Raw genomic sequence first — 17459 nt, 5'->3', positions numbered from 1 at the left:
ATGTTGTGTGGTAAAATCAAGTGTGATGTGGTTCTTTTACCGCAGATACTATATTATTTTTTTCTGAATTTCTTATACTGCTTATACTGAGACCATAAATGAATCGCAAAGGCAGAACATCAAATAAGATATTAAAAAGTATTTGATGGGATATTAAAAAATTTGGAGCTTTTGAATTGTAGACGGGGGTATAGGACAACGTCTGTCGGGTCATCTAGTTTATATATATATATATATATATATATATATATATATAATTATTTCGCAGCCATCTTTCGCCTGTCACAAACAATAACTCGATAATAAGTCACGCAGTCGTAGTACTGGCTGGTGCTTTCATCTTTTTCACATACGGCTTTTTTTTTCAAGTAGATACGATAAAACAGTCAATTTTGAATAAAAAGAAAATTGCCTGATCGAATATTCCTCAATTATTACATAATTTGAGAACTTTGATCTTTTACCGACTGTAAAGATCAAACGTAATTATGCACCAAATATGAGAAAAATGGTGATAGTAGTTGAAAAGTTTACGAACCAATAGACTTCGAAACCCTAAAGTTTTCGAAAATAAATATTGTCAAAATTTGTATAGAGATAGCTAACCTAAATTTGATTTTCTGACCAATAATTTCAAAAAAATTTCATGTTGATATTTTGAAGAATCATCAAAAATACAAAAAAATTTAATAATACTCAAAATCGCCATATCTTTTATTTAATACATTAGACCTTTCTAAAAATAATAAATTTTTAATGAAATGTGTCATATTTTTCGAAGTTTTTTATTTATTTGAATTATAGAAAATTATATAAAATATTATATATGATATTTCTCAAAATCTTTTGAAACCTTATAATTTATCGATTTCCAATTCTTTGGAATCTTAATAACCGTTTACAATTATTTAAAAATATTCACTCTAGCAAAGAATTATAATTTGGGAAATAGTTCCAAAGATTTGAAACCTTAAACAGTACTTTAAAAACATCTTTCAAATTTCATAATTAAATATTTTTTAACAAATGCCAAAAACTGATTTTTTGTGAAAGCAATCTAAAAAGTCTATAGAATTTGAGACGTTTCAAAAATCCTCTGCAATTTAAAAAAAAAATTAAATTGAAGAATTGAACTTTTAAAAAACTGCCAAAAACCTTGAAATTATTAAAAAAGAAGGAAAATAAATATATACGATATATCAGATTCAATCTTTCAGATCAGTCAAAAACCTACTAATTTTTCCAAAACTCATTCTTTGTAAATGTATTAATATTACAATTATCAATAAGAATATACAATTTAGATATGCAAAGTTTGTTACTAATTGTATTCCATAGTCAATTGCTTATTGGAGCAATTACTACATTTTTTTTTTTAATTTTATTTTTCTTTATTTTTAATCTGTTTTTATTTATTTACTTATTATTATTATTATTATTATTATTATTATTATTATTATTATTATTATTTATTCATTTATTTCTGTGATTATTATTATTATTATTATTATGTGTAATTTAACCATATAACTCATAGGGTATGTAAATAACTCTGATTGTTATATAATATGAATGAATGAAAAAAAAGTTTGTTACCTGTTAAAATTTAATTACTAGTTAAAAAAAATTTAAGATTTTATTGAGAATAACAATTTTAATCACCTAATGTTTGTTACCACGTTAATTGTCACAATATTCAAAAAAACTTGACATGAGCCATAAGCCATGTACAATTTTTTTTTTCTAAAATTCCTGGAAAACCAGTTTTTTCATGTTCCCCATATGTGGCTGACATGGCTAATTAATTTTTTTTCTCCTTCTGTAAATTTGCGTGTGTCAGACATGGCTAATGTTGAACTTCTTAGCGTCAGGCGCAAATGACTAACATGGCAATTAAAATTTTTCTCAAACCTCAATACCATACACCACTAGTTAATTCCATAAATTAACCCTTCCCTCTGAATCGTTTGTTTTTACGCCTAAACGACACCATCGTGTTATATTACTTATATTACACAATGCACATTGTTGTATTCTATGTAGCCTATATCACTGGGGGCTTCTTCCACCTATCTATCTATCAGCGCCCCCCAGTCGACCCATTCGACCTAGTCGACATCAGTATGGGGGTCGTCGAATAATATGCAATTATTATTCAATGGGGTGTGAAAACCGAACAGCGGCATAATGGAATATGTATTTCCTTGGCATTAGCATTAGCATTAGATCATGTTATACGAAACATGTACCTAACTTATTATTATGGATGGCTGGCGCTGGAGACTACACATTGGAGACGAGGCGGAATATATATAGGTATATATATATATATATATATATATATTCGAAGATATTGTTTGAAAAATGTGCTGATTAGTTTTCGTTAAAAATCGGGAGGGCCACTTCTTCGTAAATTAGTGATCCATGGCATCGTGCCTCAAGGCAAATTACTGGAACTTCCCGTAAAGTGAATTAATATTTTCAAAAACTTTGGAATTATCTGAAAACTTCGAAAAAATTAAATTTTTGAGATTTTTGAAATTTTTGAAAAATATGATTTTTTTTAATATTTTGAAAATTTTGAATATTTTTTAAAGAAGTTAAAACGCGCCTAAGTGCCGCATTGCTGTCTAGTGATGATATATATTAAGTGTTAGTACGGAACCCATAGAAATGTAGGTAACAGTTTGTACTCATCATTACAATTTCTATAAAACATAATTTTTGGCCGCAAATTTACGTTTTTCTTAACTTTTTTCATTAGATTTCAAAAAAACGCTACACCCGCACTACCAAAAAACTCACCAGTTTTTCATTTCGTCGATACAAGTAAAATGCTTTTTAAATCATTCAAATCGGACATTCCGTTCTCCCAAAAACTGAATTACCATTTATGGCCCTCTTTACTTCGTACCTTCGAAACGGTTGTGCCTGCCCTTGCCAAAAACTAATCAGCACGTCTCCCCATCAATAGGAAACGAATGTGTTTTGAATCATTCAAATGTGTTGATCCGTGTTCTCGAAATCGCAGATGCAATATTGTCCGCACATACATACATATACACACACACATAAATCCATTTTGGCATATCTAAGGTATGCCAAAATGTTCAGAAACCCTGAAACGTAAGGATATATAAAAATTTTCATTTTCGATTTTTTTGCGTTTACTATAACTTGCCCTACGGGAAGTTAAATGACATTATTATCGATATTTTAAAAAAGTATTAATAATGTAATATATTTTTGATTAAAAACCCATAGAAAAACGTTTTATTAATATACATATATGAAAAAATCTATTTTTGATGGATTTGATAAGTTAATAAAAAAAAATGAAGATTATGAATTATTTCCAAAATTTTATATTCGTCATTCGGTTCGAATTAAAATCGTTAAAAAATCTGAAATATTTCTATTTTTTTTCTCAAATATTTGATGATTTGGTTACAGAAAAAATTAAATATTTTAATATACAAAAAATTGCATACCTCTTAACATTTTCGTTTTCTGTTTTTATTTATTTTTTTGTCAATCAAAACTTATAAATGAAGTCTTATAATACAAAATTGCTGCCAAAAATCCTGAACTGATTTTAAAAATTCAAAAACTGTTTGAAAAGTATTGGTTTGTATTGGTGCTGATTAGTTCTTGGTAAAGATCAGCCGTCTCTTTGTAATTAATTAATACAAGTCGCTATCTTAACGAACGCCCTAAAATATTATAGGCCTACGAAAAGTAGTTTATTTATAAAAATCAATCTAATAATAGATCGCGTTATAAATCTCGAAAGGTATTTTCGTCAATTTAAAATTCCACTTACACCTAGGTTTCAGAATATCCCCACTGTTAGCATAGTTAGTAGAAAATACCATTATCTCAAACCTCTAAATCACAACCAATATAATTATTCCTGTCCATCAACAACTGTTTCTATTTTCATTATGATAAATATTCAATTTGCATAATGACTCTCGGTCGGTCGCTTTGGTTGTAATTTATTTATTTGTCGTGTAATAGGGTACGGAACCCTCAGAAAACAGAAATGTATCATCGATGTCGTAATGTATGTATTATATTTGCGACAGATTTCAAGACAATAAAACTAAGCCACTATTGCACTTGCATCCCATTTTGCCTAGGATATGCGATGATACGATGTCGAATTCGAACATCTGTTGATAGGCGTTCCTCGCCGCATATGGACACCTCTTATACAAAGGGCAATTATTATTTGATTTTATTATTTTGCAGACGATGTGCATTTTGTTCTGTATATTAATTTGACTTTTATTCAAATTAAACGGAAGACAAATGACTCCGCTGCGACGAGAAGTTAGTTGCAACGTGGCAGTTACGTAACCTTGACACGTCAGAAACAGTTACATTATTGTCGCCAGAAAATATTATTTGTTTATTTTACGTTTTTCTGGCTCAAGAGTTAAACGAACATCCTAAAATGTTATAAGTTTACAAAAAAAAAATTTGATTATTTGTGATGTGATCCAAAATATGACCTTTCGTCAATATTTTCTCAAAAACGGCTGAACCATTTGAATAATTTAAAAGATACAGTCGATGTAACTCGATTAGGACTATAGTTGATTAATTTTGCAAGACTATCAGTCAAGCCATTTCTTTAGAATTAGCAAAAAATTTTCTTCCATGTTTGGTAATTACTACGGATATCATTTTTTTGAAAATTCTATCCTTTATTTTGTGCTCTTTTTATTAAATTTATATAATTGTTCATTACTGTTACTAGATGTTAATTATTTAGCAGTTGTAACAAATATAGTAATTAAAAAAATGTTTGGTAACAAAATCTTAGCCAATTATGACAATTCTAAAACTATTCGAAGCTGATATCTTTCCCAGAAATCATTCTAATTAGTTTTATTAATCATAAAAAATTAATAAAATATAATAATTCAAGCATTTTTTTTAATAATTGCACTTCACCAATGTTTTCACAGAATACACATGAAATTGAGATAGTGAAATATAAATAATTTAATAATTTCAAATATCTGTTCAATAAAGTATATAATAGAATAAAATTCACAGAAAATTTCAGGAAATTAAAATTTGGATAAAACTCGTGGTTTGGCAAAAAAATTAATTATTGGATTTAATTATTTTTAGACAATTATTTTCTGTATATTATAAAAAGCACATAAAAACGTGGTAAATTATGGAAAAAAAAACTAACAAAATTTTTAAAGCATTTACTTTTTTCTAATACAATTTATTCTGCAATCTGTAAAATAAAAACAATCTCTGCTCATTATTTTATCTAACAGATTGCAGAATAAATTGAATTAAAAAAGTACTTGCATTAAAAATTAATTTGGTTGAGTTTGCTTTTTCAAAATAATTACCCATGTCTTTTTATATGCTCTTTCATCACATATAAAATAATTTACCATTGTTTCGGAAAAAACACCGAACTTTATGAGTTATTAAAATTATGTTTTAAGTTGTTAAAAAATAAATAATCCCACTTTTTAATTAATGATATTACCAAATTAAAATTATCAAAAACCTATAAAATATAAGTAATTTGGAAATAAAATAAAAAATTGCAGTATTTTTCATTTAAAATAGTTCTAGGCAGTTTTCTTTTCAAAATATGTTACCATGTGTTCGCGCCGATCAAAGCAGGCGGTTATGCGAATAGAAAACAAAAAATCATCAAATAGATAATTATAAAAATCAGGTCAATTCAATCAATACATAATCAAAACATATTAAATTTGTTATAAATACTATTATAACTTATAAAATAAATATATACAGTTATTCAATTAAGTGTTTTACATATGGTCCTTCGAAAAGTAAATTCAAATTCAATCAAAACAAGATCCTAAAAAACATTGGTCCTTCGAGCCGATTGACATCCAGCAGTCGAAGAAGATACAAGACATCAATTGGAGCCAAAGGAGCAGAAATCAGGTCACTTAAAACTAACCATTTTTACAATTACCATCCACGTCAAAATGGAATCGTTAAAATCATTAAAACTGAAGCAAAGGGGAATGAAATCGCGATTAACAAGATATGAGAAAATATGCAAACAAATGGCAGAAACACCTACTTCTGAGTTAGATATTTTAGATATAAACAGCCATGTCGAAGAGGTAAGGCCATTATTTGAAATATTCGAAAACACCATTATCAATATAACAACGCTATTAGAAGACGAAGATGAAATAAATAAGTTAATGGATATCGAATTAGATGAATACTTTGAAAAATATAAAAGGTGCCTAGCAACTTTATTAAAATTCAGTCAAATAGCACAAAATAAGTCAGATATTAATTCAAACAACTTTAATGATTCTAATATGACAAATAGTCTTAACAACATTAAATTGCCTCAGATTAATTTGCCTCAGTTTGACGGCTCTTATTTAAACTGGTTACAATTTTACGATTCATTTTCTTGTTTAATTCACAAAGACTCAAACATAGGCAATGCCCAAAAGTTTTATTATTTAAAATCGTGCCTAAAGGGGGATGCTGCTAATCTCATAGAATCACTACCGGCAACGGCCGATAATTATATTATTGCGTGGGACTTATTAAAAACGCGGTTTGAAAACAAGAAAATAATCGTAAATAACCATATTAAAAAATTATTTGATCATCCAGCCATGCACAATGAATCGGGTAAGGATCTTCGCAATTTAATAGATACGTTTAATAAGCATTTAAGATGTCTAAAAATGTTGCAACAACCGGTAGACCAGTGGGACGCTCTAATTAATTATTTAATCATGACAAAAATAGACAAGAAAACTCACCAAGAGTGGGAAATGCTCATGAATAGAGGGTCAGAATTAGTTACATTTGCCGAACTCAATAGCTTTCTAAATCAACGCTGTATGACGTTAGAAGCTATAAACCCAACTGAGACAAGAACCGGAATTTTCAATAATTTTAAAGACAATAACACTAATTACGCAAAACAAACGAAGTCTTACGATACATCAACCAATTGCAAAAATATTTGTCTGTTTTGCAATGGGACTTATCATTCAGCATTCAAATGCCCAAAGTTTCGATCACTATCTACAGAAGATAGATTAATTAAAGCAAAAGAACTAAAATTATGCATTAATTGTTTACGGTGTAATCATAATGTTAGTCAATGCCTTTCATCGAGTCGATGTACCTTTTGCAATTCAAATCACCATAGTCTCTTACACAGAAATTCAAACCAACCACCGACTCTTGATACACCACAAATTATTTCATGTCATTCTGCCGGTAACATACCTCTTAATACTTCACATTCATTTTTAATATGCAATCGTAGATCTAATGTAAAAGCGCAAGAAAATAGAATTTGGGATTTGAAAGCAAGCAATGACATACAATATTTTAATAAAACGAAAACACAACGCAAACAACATTTTTCTAATAGAGCTTGACAAATGACGGAAGGTCTATTGTTACAACTCGATTTACAAATCATATAAAAGACAATGCGAATTGTAAATGCTATATTTCACGCACAAATGATTTACGAACAAATCAAAATATATTTACCGAAGGTAATAACTTTATGAATACTTATATGTCACTAGGAAATAGAAACATAGTTAATGAATCTATCAAACCCAAAACAAGTTTCTATTGGCCTAGTCACGGTGTGTTTAAAACCAGACAGTTTTTCCAAAGGAATACGAAATTATCGTAATTTATTCTAAAACCGATTCATATTCCATACAATAACATAATCTAATTACTATCTAATTCATTTATATAGTGGCAAGGCCCATTTTGATTACAAAATTTAACTGAAACACAGCAAGACACAACATGATACATTCAAGCATGACATAGACATAATTATGAGTAAGGAAGCATTAAACAAATATTCAAACTAAAATCACTAACTACCAAAGAATCACCCATTAACAGTTCTGATAGCTAGACATGAGTATTTAAAATTGTATCATTGCGGAGCACAAATACTATTAAATACAATGCGTAATACCTATTGGCCTATCGGAGTAGAAATTTAACAAGATTAATCGTACAAAAATGTGTAACATGCTTTAAAGTAAAACCCACATTGATCCATCCATTAATGGGTAATTTGCCTAAAAGTCGTGTAACACCGCAATCACCTTTTTTTTATATGCGGAGTAGATTACGGAGGTCCTGTCCTAATAAGAGATCGTCAAACAAGGGGGTACAAAAAATTAAAGGCGTATATATGTTTGTTTGTATGCTTTGTTACGAAGGCAATTCATATTGAATTAGTATCTGATTTAACGACGAATAGTTTTATGGCAACATTAAAACGATTTATGGCACGACGTGGCAAACCTCGCGAAATATATTCAGATAATGGAACGAATTTCATAGGCGCAGCTTCTGGATTAAAGGAACTGTATAAATTTTTACAAAGAAAGTCAAATCAAAACGAGATTACTGATAAAATGATTAACGAAGGTGTGTCATGGAAGCACATTCCACCGAATTCTCCTCATTTCGGAGGAATTTGGGAAGCTGCCATAAAGTCATGCAAGGCTCACCTAAAACGAATATTAGGAAACGCCATTTTAACCTTCGAAGATTTTTATACGGTTCTGACCCAGATCGAAGCAATATTGAATTCAAGACCAATTTCTCCTTTAAGCTCCGATCCTAACGATTATGATTCATTAACTCCTGGTCATTTTCTCATTGGAAAATCCTTGATTTCAACTCCAGATCCGTCAGTGTTTGATATACCTGACAATAAACTTTCTCGATATCAACGACTCCAAAAACTTGTACAACATTTTTGGAAACGCTGGCATAAAGAATATATTTCAGAGTTACAATGTAGAACGAAGTGGCAAGTGCAACAATCACAGCAAATTGAAATAGGGGAAATGGTAGTAATTAAGGAAGAAAATTTACCTCCAATGCAGTGGAAATTAGGACGTATCATTGAAACGCACCCAGGAGATGATGGAATTGTGCGTGTAGTAACAATTAAAACAAAGGGTGGAATACTCAAGCGTGCTGTTCACAGAATATGTGTATTACCAAAACCACTAACAACAACTTAATTCACATTCACGAAGATTACCAAACATTTTGAAATCTATATTTCAAAGGCGGGAGCATGTTCGCGCCGATCAAAGCAGGCGGTTATGCGAATAGAAAACAAAAAATCATCAAATAGATAATTATAAAAATCAGGTCAATTCAATCAATACATAATCAAAACATATTAAATTTGTTATAAATACTATTATAACTTATAAAATAAATATATACAGTTATTCAATTAAGTGTTTTACATATGGTCCTTCGAAAAGTAAATTCAAATTCAATCAAAACAAGATCCTAAAAAACACCATGTTTTTTTTTTATAATGTCCTATTATTATTTCTTCTCAAAATAGGACTCCACATTCTTCTATTATTATTGTGCTTTTCTTATTTTAACCTTAAAAACCCTTCAGCATATTGGGAACAAAAATCTCTATACTTAATTAAGTATATATAATTTTATCAAAATGTATAGTTGTAATTTCTCTCACAAAATACAAACGATGTTAAGAAATGAATAATATTGGAATATTAAAATTGTTTTTTTTATACTTCATACATAACATTCAAAATATTCCATCAGATTCATAATATAAAACCAAATTTAAACACAAACCTTCTTCTTCCTCCTGATTTTCCAACTCCTCCATTTTCCTCCCAAGAAAATCTTCTTATAAGAATCTTGTTCTGCAGGCATGTGTGAAAGGATTTCGCAAGGCCGGGGGATATAGAAAACCTATTAAATTGCCTCGATTCGATTATTTGATAAATACATTTTTCAGTTTCACACGACAAAATGTAAAAGGCAAAATTCGAATCTCACCTTTCGTGTTTCGACGAGATAAATTTCCATGAAAAGAAAGAAAATTATATAAGAAATGTAAAGGATAAGTTAGGTTAGGTTAGGAGAAATTTTAAAATTATTTGTCACTGGTAATTGATAAATGTGATAAATAGAATTATGTTATCTAATATAGAATATTGTAATAACACGCATTTTTATCAATTTACACCTCGAAAATATATATATTAAAAAATGAAATCGTGCATGTCCAATAGGTTAGGTTAAGAGATTTTTTATTGTTTCATTTTTTATATTTTTTTAAATCATATGTCGCTAGAAATTAGTAAATATATTGTATAATAACACACATATGTTATTTACAAAATAATATTGTTACCAACAAGTATTTTTATAAATACCTTTTATTAACAAATCAAGTTGTGCACTTTTGAGGTTAGGTTAACAGATTTTTGTTTATTTTACTTTCCCCACTTTGATTAATTGTTTTTCACTAACAATTGATAAATACAATAAACACAAATACATTATTTATAACAAAATATTATTAACATGTATTTTTATAAATATTTTTTTAAAAAAAGAAATTTTGACAGCACTTTTGTTAAGTTCGTTATCAACTGTCATTTTAAAGGTACAGTCAGCGCCATAAGGATACAAAAAATGGCCGAGTTTCAGAATTTGAAGAATAAATTTGATTATTCTTCAAATTTAATTATTTAAACAATAATACTATATTTACAAGCATTTGCATAAATATTGTTAATAAAGAAAAAATAATTATATTTTTAATTTAATAACTTCATTAATTTAATCTTGATGAGGATTGTTATATACTAATATTCAAAGCAATTGAATTTTTTCTAAAGTATATTTGACATTGTTTGTCTAAAATTTGTGAAAATCATATGTAATCAACAATTAATATTGTAAAATGTAAATTTTTAATAATTATTCACATTATATTTCATTAAGATCTATGCCTTATAGTTTTAGATTATTTTACAAAAGTCCAAATTTTGTAAAAATACATATATTTCAAGTAATAAAGTACCGAGTGTACATTTTAAAATAATATATAATTTATCTACTATAATTTTCATTCATTATTTATATACATAAAAATATGTACATGTAAAAACATGAATAATCATATATATATATTTATCTACTTAAAATACAACCCGGTCACATTTATTTTCTACTTTATAACAAAATATTTCATTAGAAGGAACACAAAACGAATGCAACAAAACTTTTATTACACCTAAAATAAATTATTTCTCAAATTTAATACTTTTACAATTGCTCAGCATTCACTTTGTGTTCGAATTAACAACCCTTTTTCAATTATATAAAATTTATTTCATATATATTATCTATGTCATTTATTGGATCTATCATCTTGATAAACATTTTATCGATGGATGAAAAATGAAATTTGTTGATTTTCCAATATGGTCTATGTAGTAGATTGTCGTCTATAAGTTTATTCATTTATTTTGTCAAAATTTTTGTCGAGTCTTGCATATGTTCTTCTGTGCAGGTCGTCTACTTTCTCAAGGTAATAAGTACCGGGGAATAGTGTCTTCACATCACTTTTTGGAACCTAGATAATAAATGAATAATAGAAAAACAAAATTCTTACTTAAATTTCTTTATAATAGACCATATGAAAGAAATTATAAATTTTTTGTAACGTATAATGTGGCGTTCAATTTATGAACATTTTTACTATTTTGCATAAAATAAATTTAAAATTTATTATAATTGTTTAATTTTATAATATAAAACTTACAAAAGGAGCCTGGTGTCCGTAGTGCTCACGTTCTTCCATTGACTTTGCAAAATCTTGAGGATCTACTTTTGTTCTTGCTTCCAACATTGGTTTAATATCTCTGACACCTAAATAAAATACAAATAAGGGTCTATTAATAAACAGATTAAATTACACAAAGCACAATATCGTCACATTCTCAAAAAAATCAGATAAGCAACCAAAAATAACATTATTCCAGGAATCGGAGAACAAATTTCAGAGACTAGATTTACCAGTTTCCATACTTTGTTCCTATTATATTACCTTTGAGTATTCTAGTCAAATGTTGTGGGTCTCCAGTGATCGTAAGTGAGAACATAGTTGCTGCCAATCCAGAACCATAGGAGAACAAAGCAATTCTTTGATTTACCAATTCACTGGCTGGTTTACTGACCAAATAAGACACCAAAGCTGCGTATACTGATGGTGTGTACATATTTCCAACCTTAAAGAAAGATATTTTAATTATTTTCTGCAGCAGTGATGATAAAATATATATTATGCTTACTTGCTATTAAATTAATATAATAAAACATTGATATTACTTCCACTAAGATATATTCAAAAAAACACCATTAACACGTTACATAATCAACAACTTCACATCTATCATCATCATGGCTAACTTCATGCACTTTCTAATGTTCGCGCTGATGGCCGTTACATTCAAAGATGTACAAAAAATATTATGAAAGAATTAATAACTCCATTTTTACATCCGATCCTATTATTTTAACCCAGCAATTGTGGGTTGGCAAAGTGTATTTACAATTGCAATATAATTTCAAATTGTGCAAGATGTTTTTGTTAAATTTATTATATGTTGTATCATATTAAGAAAGTGAAAGTAAGAAAGACTAGATATGTAATGCCATTGGCACTGATATAATAAAAGCAACAAAAGCATAATTTATAATAATAATAATAGCAATTTTTTCTTTGTAAATATATCAACCAAACATTTATATAACAAAAAGAAAAATATCCGCATATTATATAACAATACTTTTTTTAAATTGTTATTCCATAGCAACCATCAAGACTACTTCATTAAAATTAAATTAAACAATTATTACCTGATTAGCAAGTAACAACGAAGGCTTTGTTTTCTGTTCAAATTGCTTTTTGCTTAAATCCATGAATGCCTTTTCTACATCTCTGTCGAAATATGTGTTTTCGAGTTTTACCTGAGAGAATTGTGACACTGATTCATATCTGGAATGATAAACTACATAAGTATATTTGACTTTTGTAAAAGAAAAAAATAGAACAAAATAAATATATGCAAATAAAAAACTTAAGTATAAAGAATATATATTAAAAAATACCCAGTATTAGATCTAGTATTTGATAATAATCAAAATTCTTATTTTTGAATGTATGTATGTATGTATAATATATTTTTAGCATTATAGATTTAATTTCATAACTATTTTAATTTTATAAGTAATAATTAATTATCATCTTATGTTTCGATTTTAAATTTTTATTAAATCTGAGTATGATAACTAACTTTAACTTGTGGGAATCATTGTCGATACCATTTCCATTGACCACCACTTCTGAAGGCTGAGAACAAGTGGTCAAACTCGTGTGATTGGCAGTACCTTCTTCACGTAAGAAATCATTGAGTGCCAAACGTGCCAAAGCCTTTTGCACAAGTTTGCAATAAGGAGCATGGAACAGGACAGCGTCTAATCCATCTAAACCTTCTGTAATAGAAATAAAAATCAATTGAAAAATTTCATTAAATTTGTTGAAAATAAGCAAACAGTGAATTTCTATTACTGACTAGATTTTTCTCCCTCCAACTTTGCCCTTTTTTCACAGTAAAGAGCATAGCAAGCGTCCAGCGCTCCCAAATAACATTGAATACTTAATTTTCCATCAACCGTGGGATACTCTGAACTCAAATCAGGTTTGTAGAAATCATAAGCATGTCTCATACATGAAGCCCTGAGACCTCTGTCCATCGACAAGGGAGCTCCGGGACCCACCAGCATCGCTACAGCACCTGCACCTCCTGTTGGACGAGCAGCACCCTAAATAATAAAAATATTATTACATTATTACACTATAATTAGTTTTTTGGCTGTTTTATATACCTTTGCGTATACTGCAATGTCTCCAGCAACAACCAAAGCCAATCTGCCATCCCAAGCACTGCTTTCGACCCAGGAAACAGCATTGAAAAGTGCAGCAGTGCCCCCATAACAAGCATTTGTAGAATCTACACCCTCGATATCAGTAACACCTTTGCAGTGTGGTTCGAATAATTGCATAAGGACAGATTTTACACTTTTTGATTTGTCGAGAAGGGTTTCTGTGCCTACTCCCAAATAACCTTAAATATAATTGAAGAAGAAAAGTTAATTGAGTTAAATCTAAATGTTGATGAATCATTCAATGAGGTTAAAGGTGGTATTTTTTATAAAGTACCTATTCTATCATAAGGCACTTGATGTCTTTCCATCAAATTTTTAACAACTGTTAAACACAATGAATTAATATCTTCTCGGTCACCACAGAAGCCCATTCTTGCTTGGCCGAGTCCAATTGTGTATTTTCCTGCTGACACTCCATCGAATGCCTAAAAAATAAAAATAAAGAAATTGAAATTAAATTGCAACTTAAATTATTTAATAAATTTTTCTTCAATTCTCTTTTTACAAGTTAAGTTTAATAAAAAAAAAAACAAAACATGAAAAATGAATTTATATAAAATATATAAACATCTGGCAAAAAAAAATCAATTTTTGAAGTCTTTAAATAACAATATATTTAAAGAAGAAGAAAATTATAAAATATCATAATATTAACTAGGTATTGTTAATTGTGTGGTTAAAAAATTTAAATATATTAATATTTATAATATCTATATTATTTAAAATTAAGAAATATAAATATTGTTTTATGAGTATTTTTAAAAAAAATAGTAATAATAAAAGTGTTGACTTATATGTAAATGAAGTAAAAAAATTTAAATAATAGAAAATTAAACTAATTAATGAATTTTTTTTTTTAATAATAAACAAATTGATTTTCATCAATACATAATATATATATATATATATATATATAATATAATATAATATAATATAATATAATAAGGCTGATGAACTTTGAACAATCGAAGATTAGATAACAATTTTTTTGTTATTAATACTATTATTAATTAAGAGTATTGATAAGGTAATCAAAATATAAAAATAACTATCAATATTTATCTATATATAGTTATCTATTAAATTAATATCAAAATGATTTACACTGACGTTACTTACATTTTGGTTTTGTGTCATTTTTAATTGAACAATATTTATTTCTAAATCTATTGATTAAATAGTAGACGTTATTTTTTCGAATGGGTAACCTAACCTATTTACTGGTTTTTTAAACTTCTGAATGTATTTTTTTCATTGAAATTATCAATCTGTACTTCTCATTTTATTTAAAGATATGACTTTACTCACATCGCATCCAATAATCTTCTTTTTAACACAAAAGTTGCATAATATTCATGTATTTTCTAAATTTTTTATTTCCCTTACCTCGAGTTCGGCCTGGTCGACATATTGCGACGGAAACGTCAGTTCGATGGCAAGGATGCCAACATTGGGAGGCCAAGCACCCATCTCCCGCCCGTTGTAGAACTGATTCAAATCTTCAGCGTCCCTAGATGCAATTAAAATACTTAATTCTATGAAAATATGATAAATAAAACATATACATAAATCCCAGAACGTTTATCCAAAGTCCTGTTAAAAAATATGAAAATTATTGTTAATCGCATGAAGTCAGATGCAATTTAATACAGTGAAGTTGGTTAGATGTTCTTTAACCCTGCTGCCGGAAATGTCAGATTGAAAAATGATTATTTAAACAAAATGGCGATTTTTACTAACCTGTTTAAAAATATAAATATTTGATTTGTTTAGTGAAATATATCAAAAAGTGCAATAGAATTAGTTTAATTTAAATTATTTCGTCCATGTGTAATAAATGAACTTTGAAATTGTTTTGCCAGCGCTCAATACGTAAAGAGTTCCGATGTAAGCCGTTTGTATATCGACAATGAAGATAAACATATGAATTTGCACTTGACGTCTTTTTCGTTATTATAAACAATTATAACAGTGCTAATAACGGAATAAAACTAAGTAGGTGCACATATATTTAGTTTTTATAATCAAACCAACAATAAAGAAAATCCTATATTAAAAGATATGAATAAAATATATGGGACAAATTCCAAAATTTTTTTACGGTTAATTCAACTCAAATTTAAGGGTCAATTTTCCAAAAAATGGAAATGTTATTGCAATGCTATATTACAGTGCATAAGTAGGTAGTAACGTACTGTAAAAATGCTATGTATTTGCTGTGCGACATAAACCTAACTTCTTTGACGTTTTTGAATTTTAGAGGTTAGGTTTTAGGTAGAAAACGCCTGACCGCTCAGCAAATTCATAGCTTTTTGAATAAGTTTGTGACCATCAATTCATACGAATATAGACCCGTACCATAGCATTACTATAACATAGCTATTTTATCGAAAAATTCGGCATCTTAGACAAAAATATATCACAAGTTATTTATTTTAGTTTAAGTTAACTTTATTATTATCTATATTATAATCCGATCAGTTTGGGATCTTTTATTATTTATTTGTACTTTTATTATATTTATTATTAAGTATTTTAGATAAACATCTAACATCTGCATTGTACATTTATTTAGAATTTTCGTGCTATTTTGATGTTTTTATTTAATTTAATTAAATATTACAAAATCCTACATCGTATCCGTAAATAAATAAATAAATAATAATAAAAACCGAAAGGTTGTAAGGGTCAGCAATTTGGTTGATTGATTTTTTATTTTATTTTATTTTGGAAAATCCTATATATGTAATAAATAAATAAATAAAAATCAAAACCAGAAACTTGTACATTTGTAATTTTGATGACCAAGTCAAAGTCACCAATTTGATTGATGTGGTTGATGATTTTTTTTTAATTTCAATTTATAAAATCATGTATTCATAAACAAATTAATAATTAAAAATAAAAACCAGAAAGATGTCCATTACTACTTGTGATGACCACTTCGGGGTCACCAATTCGTTGAATGTTTCTATTTCGTTTAATTTAATATTTAAAAATCATGTATCTATAATAAATAAATAAATAAAAAAAAATAATAATAAGGTCTTATGAACAAAGTCTTACGAACGTTTGGCATATCTTACAGAAAACGGATGTGTATGAGTGTGTGTGTGTGTTTAGGTTGGATACAACTTTTCGTCAACGAATTTGTGAACACGTATCAACTGATTTGAATAATTCAAAAACAAAAGTTCAAAATTTTCAAATAATTTCAAAATATAAAATAAAACATTTCAAATTTTTCAAGTCCATTTTTAATGCAGATGATCATGTCAGGGTCACCAATTAGGTTGATTTATTCACTAGAATAATGATAGAAAATTAACAAATTTTTCAAAAATGATTTACTAAAAATTCAGAATTAAAACTTTTAGAATCAGAAGTAATGGTGGAAAAGGCTAATTTCACTTTCCTTGAATATTATGTAATATATGATCTATATATATTTTGAAGTAAATATGAAATATCACTTGTTGTAAAATTTGTACCATGTGGTTTACACGATAATGTAATAACTTTTTATCACACAAAACATTCAGAAACACATCGAATATCAACAGCAAAACTAGTTTAATTTTTAAAATTTGATTTACCAAACTACATTTTAGAAATGT

At 27.9% G+C, this 17459-nt stretch overlaps 1 protein-coding gene across 1 annotated transcript; it reads right to left on the bottom strand.

Annotated features, from left to right (window-relative positions):
- Positions 1 to 11253: 11253 nt before the first annotated feature.
- Positions 11254 to 15531, bottom strand: LOC113384462 (hydroxymethylglutaryl-CoA synthase 1-like). Its single transcript, XM_026622176.1, has 9 exons — positions 15229 to 15531; positions 14117 to 14267; positions 13783 to 14021; positions 13470 to 13719; positions 13191 to 13389; positions 12754 to 12892; positions 11942 to 12122; positions 11657 to 11763; positions 11254 to 11467 (listed from the first exon to the last, which is right to left on the bottom strand). The coding sequence occupies exons 1-9, from the start codon at positions 15310 to 15312 to the stop codon at positions 11348 to 11350; spliced, it is 1470 nt and encodes a 489-aa protein (XP_026477961.1). The 5' UTR covers positions 15313 to 15531; the 3' UTR covers positions 11254 to 11347.
- Between the last annotated feature and the right edge of the window lie 1928 nt (positions 15532 to 17459).

Source organism: Ctenocephalides felis, unplaced genomic scaffold (genome assembly GCF_003426905.1).
Source record: "Ctenocephalides felis isolate EL2017-DRISC unplaced genomic scaffold, ASM342690v1 CF-g0.4_SCAFFOLD_03571, whole genome shotgun sequence".
NCBI lineage: Eukaryota > Metazoa > Arthropoda > Insecta > Siphonaptera > Pulicidae > Ctenocephalides > Ctenocephalides felis.
This window is presented reverse-complemented; position numbering and strand designations above follow the sequence as displayed.

Coding starts and splice junctions, on each gene's coding strand:
- LOC113384462 (XM_026622176.1), bottom strand. CDS start 15,312: ATGGGTGCTTGGCCTCCCAATGTTGGCATCCTTGCCATCGAACTGACG. Junction 14,022..14,116: donor AGTGCCTTATGATAGAATAG/GTACTTTATAAA, acceptor ATTATATTTAAG/GTTATTTGGGAGTAGGCACA. Junction 13,720..13,782: donor ACATTGCAGTATACGCAAAG/GTATATAAAACA, acceptor TTTATTATTTAG/GGTGCTGCTCGTCCAACAGG.